This window comes from Daucus carota, chromosome 9 (assembly GCF_001625215.2).
Source record: "Daucus carota subsp. sativus chromosome 9, DH1 v3.0, whole genome shotgun sequence".
Lineage (NCBI taxonomy): Eukaryota > Viridiplantae > Streptophyta > Magnoliopsida > Apiales > Apiaceae > Daucus > Daucus carota.
This window is the reverse complement of record NC_030389.2, coordinates 10,124,406-10,135,886: the sequence shown is the minus strand read 5'-3', so window position 1 is coordinate 10,135,886 and position 11,481 is coordinate 10,124,406. Positions and strand designations below refer to the sequence as shown.

Sequence of the window (11,481 nt, the reverse complement as noted above, 5' to 3'; positions counted from 1 at the left end):
ATATGTATGGATGACTGCTTTTCATCTTTTCCAGTTTTTTTTAATTTTTTTCTTCTTCCTCACTTTTCAACACTTTCATGTTTACTTTTTTACTTTTTATTTTTTTAACCACCACATGTAATTTTATATATTTTTATAAAAAAACATGTTGAATAAAAGATTTATTTTAATATAATGATATATACCCAATACTTGCAATTTTTTTATAACTAGAAAAGTAACAAGTATGTGTATAAAAAATATAAATTGAGGGAAAGATATCTCTACCCATAAAATGATGTGGGTGTTTGGGAATCACCTGCTTCTTGCTTTTTTTAATAAAAGTTAACTCCAGCTTACCTGATATTTTCATCAAAACCATTTTAAAAATGATTTTTTGGACCTTCAGTTGCTATTCAATATTTATATTTATCCCTGCTATTCTATATTTATATTTATCACGCCTTGCCTTCTGAGACAAAGCAAAATCACTTGACACCAGCTGGAAGGAATATTGAAAGGGAGGCTTTGCACTGGGCACCACGTACATGAGAGAAGTACAACGGCCTGCTGTATATAACCGTAGGGGGTGGCAATTTCGGTAAAAGGCCGTGTTCGTGTCAGCAATCGGATCGATTTCGGATCAAGGTAAAATTACTTAAAATTGAATAAAACTTAGAATTGAAGTTATTAGAAATGAAAATCTAATTTCGGGTCCATTTCGGGTGATTTTCGGGTCCATTTCAGGTCAATCGGGTGATTTTCGAGTCATTTTCGAATTTTGTATCAGTAAATCGGGTTGCGGGTTCGTGTCTGATATTGCCACATTTATTATAACCTCGTAATCTTGCATTTACATGCTTCGTATTCCCTTATGATAGCAGGACAAGATCGAACCTAATATAGCATCCTGCAGTAGTCATAAATAGGTCTTTTTTGGGATGATCTGATCTAGCTAAAAATAACCTTGATGTCAAGAACAAATCTTTCAACATTCTGCACCTATTTTAGACTGATTACTGATGATATATATAAATTTTTGATTGCTAGTTCAGCTGGAACGGATCATATGATGGACCCAAAAAAAGGCAATCAACAGATTGCCAGCAACTACAACATACATACCCGTGTTACGCGATGAGAATAACATCAGATGAATACTCAAAACTCATGAGTTAAACCAGACTACAACAGCCTTCACAAAAACAGATTGCTAAATAAGGGAACTGGATAAGTCCCTAGTAAACTAGAAAATCCATTAAAATCTGATACCTAACGAAATTCAACGTAGGGGCAACTTTTTCTAATACCACAACGGATTGAAGGGGTAACCAGACCGAACTCTGTGCAAAACAGAAATAGCACCTAAATCAAAAATTTATTATAAAATATATAACCATCTATAACTGTTTTAAGTTTTAGTACTCCCTCCGTCCCCTTTTACATGTCCATTTTGCTTTTCGAGAAGTCAAATTGACCAATTTTTGACTAAACATTACGAGTTATCTGCCCAATATTTTCAAAATCTGAAAATTGCTTAATAAAATAGACTTAATATACTTTTTAATGATATAATTTTTATTATTTTTCTCAATTATTTTATATATGTAAAATCCGGTCAAAATATAGTCAATTTGACTGGTCAAAAGTCAAAATGGACATGTAAAAAGGGACGGAGTGAGTATATTGTTTTCATTTTCTGCGCCCTCATATGAAATTAGAACAATAATCTTTCAAGATGAAATGAGAAGTACATATTTGAAGAAAACGAAGGAGATGCTTCATAGATTAAGAGATTTGGTCGGCCCCAATTCTTATTATAAAGTGGAGGGTGATAGTAGATACAGATTTAAGAACAGAACACAGCAACTCTATGCTTGAGATATATCCATACTGTCAGTAACTGAAGAAGTGTTCGACTCTGTAGATGTGTCTTGGAGTTCACTATCCAAGGGTTGCGATTCATGTTTTGCAGCAGCCTGCAGTACCCTGCTCTGTACGTCTGATGATGAAGGTGACGTTGATAGGCCTATACCATTACTCTCCAGCTTTCCGGCAGCCCATGAAACAGCTTGTCCTCCCAATTGAACTGGAACAAGAAGTTGCCTAGAACAAACACCAACCAAGACCAATTGCTTATCAAGTAACTTTACAACTTCAACTCATTTTTAGGCGGGAGAAAATCGAAGGTATATAAAAACAAAACATAGCATGTGCAAATAAAATTATTACACAAATTCTCAATTGGATCCAAATCTTCAAGGTAATATCAAATATATCAGCAGACTAAGACTTTTGGACCTTAGAGATTTTTTTTTATCAAGTGAATGATTATATTTTAGTTAACAAATGTACATAACTAAAGTGCAATAACCTCCACAATATATAAATGCTTCCCCCAATTACATTATTGATTAGACATGGCACTAGGTTGTAGCTTTTACCTCAAATCTTGAGTAAAATCCTCCGACCCCTCGTAAGAAGCAAGACGTCGATATATAGTCTGGTAAATATTTGCATACCAAACAGAGAAGAATTAAAATCATATACACTTATAATAGCATAAGATATGATATCTGGCATGTAGCACACGAATCCAATTCAGCAGGGATGCCATTTCATAATCCAAAAGACTAGTGACAAGATTTGTACTGAAGCGCCAAGCACAGAGAACATGAAGACTTGTCTTTACATATGATCTGAACCGTATTCTGCTAAATATTCTTTTTTAGCTCTAGATGCATATAAACATAAAGAACCATGTCGAAGATTATATTGCATGGACAATGGGAATTTTGGACTAAAACTGAGGTATCTCCCCAAATCTTGAGCAAAAGACATGTGCAAGTCAGGGCATCTCCAACCCTAGAACAAAGCACTATAATAGTGTGAAATCAACTCCAACCCAACACTATAATAGTGTAAAAGTGTGACACCATATTTGAATTCAAATATTATTATTTTTTTGTCAACTTACACCATATTTGGTGTCTTCAAAATTGAAAGAATATTATATCCCAACAAAACAATCGCTCTTATAGACTCTTATGGTCAAAAGATTATTTGTTTAGTGTAATATATAATGTACATGGGTTGGAGTTGGTTTTGTCAATAGTTGGTGGTATAGGTTGGATATGGTTTGGTGGGGAAATTCTGATAGCTGTCGGACAATTGTGTTCATGAATATGAGAGATCTTAAAGCATTATGTATCAATTTATTTATTAAAGCAAAACCTGCATGAATAGATTATGTTTTCTAATTGTTCCAAAACATAAATAAGATTAATTGGCATCACTGTAATTAGATAACATTGCCCTTCAATCCTATAAATCAATTTATTTTCTTCTTTTTGGATATACCTGAGCAACGCCAAAGACGCCAACAAATTGTAGGGTCGTTTCCCATTCTGAAAACCAAGAAGAAAACTTTACATACTCGGTCACAGAAAATGAATAGGCATTATTAAAACACTGGCATGGTGTGGTGTGTGTAGTGGGAGGGATGAAAAGGGATTGATGTAGAAAGCAAGGTCGGGATAGAATATGTCACCAGTCTTTAATGTTACTCATAAAACTATGGAACATCAGGAATAGAAACATACACACCTGATAAAGCATACACTGCAGCAGCAAAACCCTGTCGACAGAATGCACAGAATAGATGATTACTTAGTATATAAATGGTACAATTCGTTCTTAAAAGTCATAATAACATCCAGTATAATGGTTTTAGTCCAGAGACTCAATAATAATGAGCATGTCTACCAGGGCTAGTGCATTTTTTAGCTAGCATTAATGTCAAATGCCCATGAGTTGTCCTGCTGCATATTTTGATGCTGTACATAAGCAATTATTTTCCATCTTCCTATGCTTTTACTTTCTTTTATATTATTATTCTTATATACGAATAGTATAATTCAATTCCTCACAGTGATACAAAACACTTTATAATGTGAGGTAGCATAAAAGTAGCATGAGCCTTACCAAGCTGAACCCAAGAACTTTTAGTGGAGTAGGATTGACTTGTTTAATTATTGCTTCAGCTTCCTGAAATTATCAGCAATATTCATTAGAAGATAATCCTAGAGATGACAATAATATTAGGTACAAGGCCAAACAAGTCTAACTCAGTCAGGATTACTAAGCATGACAAGTTGTACATCTGACAATATAAACATTATAGGTCCTAAATATATTCTAATCTGATTTTGCAAGGCCAGTACAAACTATCAAAAGTAGTGTGCACTCCAATGGACTCCTATATAACAAGAGAATTAGACAGAGGTCCCAAGTTCCACTATTTATATAGTACATTACAAAACTGAATTTGAATAGAGATCTGTCTTCTTGGACATTAACCAGCATCCCCCTTCTATCATATAGTTAGCAAAGAACACCACAAAAATCTCTGTAGCAGTATACATTTATAAAGCTTATCATAAATTACATATTTTCTTATATGATTAGAGGAAATAAGGATATTTTTTATGATGAAACACTCGATACCCGCAATGGTAGTGGCATTAACAATTTCAAAACACAGGTTTCCAAAAAGTAGAACAAGTCTTTTTCTGTTTCAGACTAATAATTGGTGTATATAAAAGCTACAAGTTCTTTTCTTATGATGCTATTAAGGAGCACGCCACATGTCGGACTCAGGCTGAATATTTTGGACTCTTCTGAATTATTTTTATCTTAATTTTTATTACTGATTCCCTTCAGAAAAATGTTAGATACATACTTATCCTTTTGTTTTATTGGTAAAGGTCAATTACAGTAATATAAATACACACGCACCCTTCCGCACTGGGATAGACAACCACAGGATATTTTAAATAAATATTTTACAACATGGTATATTTGTCCATTGACATTTTTGTTCCTAGACAGAATTTGTGCAGTAACTTTAAAACCACCGGCCCAGTTGCTATATTTGTTCCATATGCTTCAAATAGAAAGAATACACATTTAAATGGTATCAGGCTAGATGGAAATTTGAAACAAAAGAAAAACCAAGATCTTTGAGACAGAAGCATATCTCTGCAGGACATAGTGTTCAACACAAATATTTTTTTAGAATAAATAAAGTTAGCTTCCAGTAGCTGTAGAAACCTGGTTGGATTACAAAATGTTTGCAATAGTCGGTTTAATTAATAAGCAGCACAAATAACCATAGAAGTCTTTTAAGAAAACGCATATATTATTTTAAGTGAACCTTTTACACCAGAGGCTCAATGCATCTGGATTAACCTGGCAGTCAAATGCCCATTTAACACACACCAGAGTTATTATTGACATTTTATGAGTAAGATAATGACAAAGAAGGCATGTTACTGAAAGACTTTAGGTCATTCACTCAAAAAATTGAAACCTTCACAGACTAAGCCATAGAAAACGAATTAAAAGGACAAAATAGAGAAGATTCTTAAACTTTGTACCTCATTTAGTATGGTAAGTGGTGTCTCAGGTTTTAGCTCCTTTATACTAAGGCCCTCTTTACCCCAGATCCGAAAGCCACCTTGCATCAGGTAAGGTTTCTGTCATATGATATAAATTAGTATATTCTAGCACTATACCAATTATGTTGATATTGCAAGACAAGAATGTCTTTTCATCATAAAGAAGAAAATCGATCTTATTTAATTAAAAGTTTTAACAATACCGATCATGTTTTAATGGCTTGGAATCATTGTGTTCAACATATCCTTACAGGAGAACTAGTAAATCCACAGAACCATAACTTCAAATTTAAGTAAAGTATCTCCTAAATTTTATACTACGACAAAGAGTATGAAAATCCTAAAAGTCTGGTGCAATTTTCGAATTAATTCAATGGACCGGCAACACAATTATAATCAAGTGAACTTTATATACTGTAAATACATTGGCTTAGAGAATATAATACTTGCCTTAACGCCAAGTTTCCTTAATGATCTTGCGATTCCTTTCGACTGGGTACCATCAGCATCCATTACTATAACTTTCGACCTGTCCTATAGAATGGTTAAAGAAATTATTTTAAGACACCATGTTCATAACCCAAATGAACAGAATAAAGACGGTATAAGAATTTCAAGCTGGAAACACATGAATACTCCAATTTCTTGAAATAAACTTTTTCTACTTACTAATATCATATTATCATCTTAAGCCGAAATGAGCATAGAAACACCCACTTCATAAAACAAATTCCTCAGCAGGAAATACTTTGTTATCTGATTCTTTTAAAATACGAGACCTTGTATTCTTATCTATGTTCTTCTTGTTTGTACTTACAAATTTGAAGTGTTGGGGAGGGGGATACGGAGCTTGTATATTAAACATTGCAGGAATAAGGAACGAGAGAGTGCAGCCTTACATACCTTAACAATTTTCAAATTCCGGATGATAGCAGCAGTTAAGGTGTCATCAAGATCCTTTCCACTTTTCAACAACTTCTTCATGGAACTTTCTCCCTGAAACTTTTCACATGAATGCAATAGATATTATTGCAAGAGATATAAAGAGCTAGCAAAAGGTAACCTTGTCTTTTCTCGTGAATCTTTCTTCAATGACAATGTAAAGTAGAAAAACATTTGTACTGTGTTGACCAACCTTGGGTAGTGTTACACTGGCATATCGAAACCGTGCAGAACGCCTTAAATCAGGGATACCATCTCTTTCCCTAAATTCCTTCATAAAGCAAAAAGGCCACAACAAATTGTCATCAAATATGAACTTTAGAAATTATAAAAGACTATGCTTTCATGTTATATCATCTCCCCATGTCAATCGACAATCATACACTGATTATTGATTTACAAGTTTGCTTTTAAGATGGAGAGCAGAAAGTTGAAGTAAAACAAGAACACATCCAGGATGGAGATAAATGAGGCATACTGTTGGCATTCTTAATTTAACTATCAATAAAAGGCTAGAAAAAATTACAGTTTCTTGCCTCGGGCCGAACATCAATAAGTACGGCATTCTCCTTTCCAGTCAACAATTCCATTGTCATTTGAGGTGATAATTCTCCAGCGTATCCAGCATAGGTTAAAAACCAATAAGCACCCCTACACAAATCTGATGAAAATATAAATATCTGTATAATTACCAAACCACTGGTTTTCTACTTTTTACGATTGATTAAAATAGGAGCGATAGACATTGAACCACAAATACTAAAAAAGAAGCAGCGGGCATACCATAAACTGCCTGAGGTTCCAAGTAAGAGAACAAGTGTAACAACTGGATCACTGGGGTCCAAGCCAAAACTTCTTTCTAGACCTTCCAAACCAATGTAAACCTGATTATCACAATTCCACATATGTCCTTAAGTATAAAGGATGTCCCCATAAATGTATCATCTGATATTTGACACAAATAAATTATACTGAACATATTACGAAGTGTTCAAGTATGCTACAGGTTTTACAGAATGTCTAAAGAAAAATGGATACATTGTTACCAAAACATCTGAAAAGAGCACATCCACTTTTCAAAGTAGTTAAGCAGTTGTTTCAAACAATCATAAATCCATTAAACAGATCAGTATCTTTCTGCAGGTTTTTCTTGTTTAAGCTATGAGACAACACATCCATATTCAACAAACAAAGAAACTGTTAATCTACCTGTTGAAATGCATCCCCTGCCGGCCTCAAAATTTTATCAGCACTCTCTTCAGAAACTTTTAGGGCATTCTGTATCTCTGCAGGAAGAAACCCTTTTGCAGAACCATAGGCATACACGACGAGTGTACCCCCTTTTGCTAGATATCCCTCAGCAGCTTGAATTGCATACCTCAATAAGTCAACAGCAACAGAAACTGTACGACCCAATGCCTCCTTTGAGTCATCTGACAAGCTTGATAATCTATTGCCGGCTGAATCTCCAGTTTGATCAACAGAAGATTTCAATTTATTTACAGCAGTATAAAAACCTTCGTTAGCACCCATAAGAGCAGATGTCACAGAGGAAGTGATATTATCAATTGTTCCTGTCAAAGTATTTTCTCCTTTACTAACTGAAGCACTTATGGACTCTGTGATTCCACTGAGAATATCTTGAACGTTAGGTTTTATGTTAGCTAATGACTCTGGTTTCATGCTCACAGAATCAGATATCAAGGACGTATTATCATTGGATGTCATGTGCAAAAGTTCAGCATGATCAGCAACTCGGTCTGTAAAATTTAAGGATTTTTCCACTCCAAGAGCACTTGGGCTGTCTACTAACTGAAGGCCCGCCATGAATTCCTTGCTCATTGCACCGATTGAGTAGCTGTGGATGATTTTAATGTTTGCAGATGAATGTCAGTGTAATTCATGGAGCTAGATTTTACGGGATAAACAAATTTAAATAACAACTAAATCTGTGTTAGCTTGCCTTCTGGAGGACCACGGCTGTAACTGAAATCCATTTGAGAAATTCGAAACTGCTTTTTCATCTAGAATGCCTCTGACATCGAATGACTTGTGATATGATGAAACTGGAAAATTGTCTCCATGTACGGATATCTGCAAGATCACAGGTTCTTATATAATGTATAATTATCGAGATCAAAGTAATCTAACACATTGTGTGTAGCATAGTAAAAGCCATATGGGATATGTTGTAGTTTCCACTCTGTTCGATATGTAATGCAAATTTAAAGTTACCTACATACAAAATAGATAACAAAAGAAAAACATCTACTTGATTTATAGAACTTCAGAATGGTAGTACATTGAAATTCAGATGAGACTTTTTTCTTCTTTTTTTTGTGAACAAGCTGATGAGTAGAAAAGATAGATATATGGAAAGAACAATACGAGAGAGAGAGAGGGGGGGGGGATGATTGAGGAGAGGGGGAGAGAGCGAGAGAGAGAGAGACAGACAGAGAGGAGAGAGAGAGAGAGAGGGAGAGAGGGGAGGGGGAGAGAGAGAGGTACTAAGAATTTGAAAGCAATAAATTCTCAATTTGAAGTTCTGACCTTGGAGGAGTAGGAGGTTGAAGCGGCAGAGCAAAGGGAGAACATTCTGCAAATCTCTTGAATATAATATCTAGATTGATTTTTAGTTGAGTAGAAGAGTGAAGCTATGTCCTTAGTACTTGTAATATCAACAGCTCATAATCTGTATCTCTTCAACACTCAACACCCAAGAACTGAAAGTACATCTTCATTAAAGTCAACAACTCAGCTGTTGTGCTATATATGCCATGATTTTAAAATTTTCAGAAGAAAATAAAATACCCAAGTGGATATTATCCAGGCCAATCAAAACGCAAAGATAGAATCATAGAAGATGTGATTTACAAATTTGTGTGGCCTTTCTTCCCCAACCGCTTAGCTTCATCTCCTTTCATTTTCTAGCGGCCTTGAAAACTTTTTTCCTTTTTTTTTCTCGAGACTTGAATGCATTATAAATATCGACATAAAATAAGTTAAATGCATCCCATGTGTTATACTCCCTCCTGATCTTCTTTGCGTTTGATTTGGGTACGGAAGTAAAAACGTGGGTGAAGTGGTGGAATCATTGATTTTTAATTTATAAAAAAGACGGTGCAATAAATTTATTATGAAAAAGAAGAAAAAGTGGGAAAGTGGTGAGACCCTTGACTATTTTTGGTAAGTTTTGAAATGTAAAAAATTGGACCGAAATAAAAACTATATAGAAATGGTTGGAACGGAGGTGGTACATTTCTAAGATATAACTAGCCATGTCAATCGTTTCATTTTGTGTCAGTGTATTTTTGTGAAAAGAGATTTTGTATATCATAATTATTAGCTCGCGCTCAAAGGAGAACCAATCCCTAAAATAGAAACTTTGAAAAGAATTTTAAATAGATTTTCAGCATCTGAATCTAAATACATGTTTTTTGTATCGCATGTATGTGTTCAAAAATAATTTTAAAAGATAATACATAAACACCACATTTTTTGCATGTGCTGCAGAACCCTAATGAATACTAGAAATTAGGCTAAAGGTTCTAAGAGTTCTTAGGCTAAGGGTTTCAAGAGGAATATGACCCTATAATTATAGATAATGTTTAAAATACAGAGTTATGAGAAATGATGTGAAATATTATTTATGCATGTTCGATACTCCAGCGTATTATTTTTTGGAAAAAAACGTTATATCATGTTATTTTTAGGTCTAAAAATCACTACAAAAAGTAATATGTGTTAGGGATATATGCGAGATCAATATGACGCGGAAAATTCATTTTCCGGCTTGTATTGTTAATCAAAACTGTTATCAATACAATCTAACAAATTAGGATACTCAAGCATAACAACACTCAAGTATACCTATCAAACAATATGACTATGTATACGTAGACATCTCAAACTTAGACCAATCATAATCTAATTCTAAAATATCTACTCTCACTCATAGTTTAATTTTAATTTCTAACTCAAATCAGAATCACATTCATATTGGTTTAAAATCCAACAATCCTACCCTTCAACCCAATACGGTTTCATTATCTTTTAACGATCACCGTGAAGATGTTGACGTCCATTCGTTAATGCATCCCCGCGAACCTTTATATCTAGCATAAAAAGATTTCTCTTGTCCTTCTAACCTTTGAGTATTGCCAATTCTTATTTAGTGACCTCCAAACAACCGTTCTTCATCATAACAATATATACCAAATCAACTAATTTACCTAATGAAATTAGATTTCGATTTAGCTCTGGCACATACCTTACTTGAGCTAATTTTATGAAGTTTCGTTGTTATCTCACTACTGCCGGTAACCTTTATCCTTTTGTCGTTTGCTAAAGCTATCATCGTTCCCTCATCATCCTTATAGGTAGAGAATCACTCCCTTCTAGCACAAATGTGATGAGAACATCCCAAGTCAAGTATCCATTCTTTTTTCGATTCCTTGTCTTCTTGAACCAAAAGAGCATCATCAACCGTCTCAACAAGCGAAGCACTACCATTCTCTTGAATTTTCTTTAGCTCCTAGATAATTTTTAATATTAAATATGCAGATAAACGAGATAGCCTCTTAATGAGGAACATAATAGGTCTAAGTACTAAGATAAGATTACATCCAAACTACATCAGAGCTGTTGAGCGAGACATACATAATACATTTCTTATCAAAAGACGAAAAGAAAACTACACTAAAATCTAATATACCAATACATTCCTTCCCACCTGACCCACCTAAAAGTCATACACCTCTGGTCGAATGGATGCGATGAGATTCCTCCTAGCACTAGATTTCCTGGCAGTCACCCTTAGTCTTGCCATGAGTGAAGGTATCTGAAAGGTTAGTGGGAAGCAATAATATGAGCACAAAGAAATTTGCTCACCAAGTAAAAATTTACATACACCATGACATAATATGAAATATGGCAAAATGTATAATAAACGGTATCATTTATTCCCAGCTTAACAAGTTTAAAGACCACGCTTAAAAACAACCATTGTTTTCTTTTCTGAAACATAATACTTTAGACTAGAATTTTAACGACGTGTGGGCTAAAATGGATGATCAGCAGCGTTAGAGCCCCAGATAATGCC

The 11,481-nt window shown here is 34.4% G+C and overlaps 1 protein-coding gene across 1 annotated transcript; it reads right to left on the bottom strand.

Annotated features, from left to right (window-relative positions):
* Positions 1-1,736: 1,736 nt before the first annotated feature.
* Positions 1,737-9,355, bottom strand: LOC108202805 (uncharacterized). The gene is made up of 14 exons (XM_017371342.2): positions 8,931-9,355; positions 8,344-8,474; positions 7,590-8,238; positions 7,164-7,264; positions 6,917-7,031; positions 6,574-6,651; positions 6,342-6,440; positions 5,889-5,972; positions 5,418-5,516; positions 3,964-4,026; positions 3,586-3,616; positions 3,340-3,386; positions 2,424-2,482; positions 1,737-2,085 (listed from the first exon to the last, which is right to left on the bottom strand). The coding sequence occupies exons 1-14, from the start codon at positions 8,973-8,975 to the stop codon at positions 1,851-1,853; spliced, it is 1,836 nt and encodes a 611-aa protein (XP_017226831.1). The 5' UTR covers positions 8,976-9,355; the 3' UTR covers positions 1,737-1,850.
* Positions 9,356-11,481: the final 2,126 nt, after the last annotated feature.

Excerpts from the sequence above, each read along its gene's own strand:
- LOC108202805 (XM_017371342.2), bottom strand. The coding sequence starts at position 8,975 with ATGTTCTCCCTTTGCTCTGCCGCTTCAACCTCCTACTCCTCCAAG. Across the intron at positions 5,973-6,341 it reads GGAATTTGAAAATTGTTAAG|GACAGGTCGAAAGTTATAGT; the intron begins GTATGTAAGGCT and ends ACCATTCTATAG. Across the intron at positions 3,617-3,963 it reads AAGTTCTTGGGTTCAGCTTG|GGTTTTGCTGCTGCAGTGTA; the intron begins GTAAGGCTCATG and ends TTCTGTCGACAG.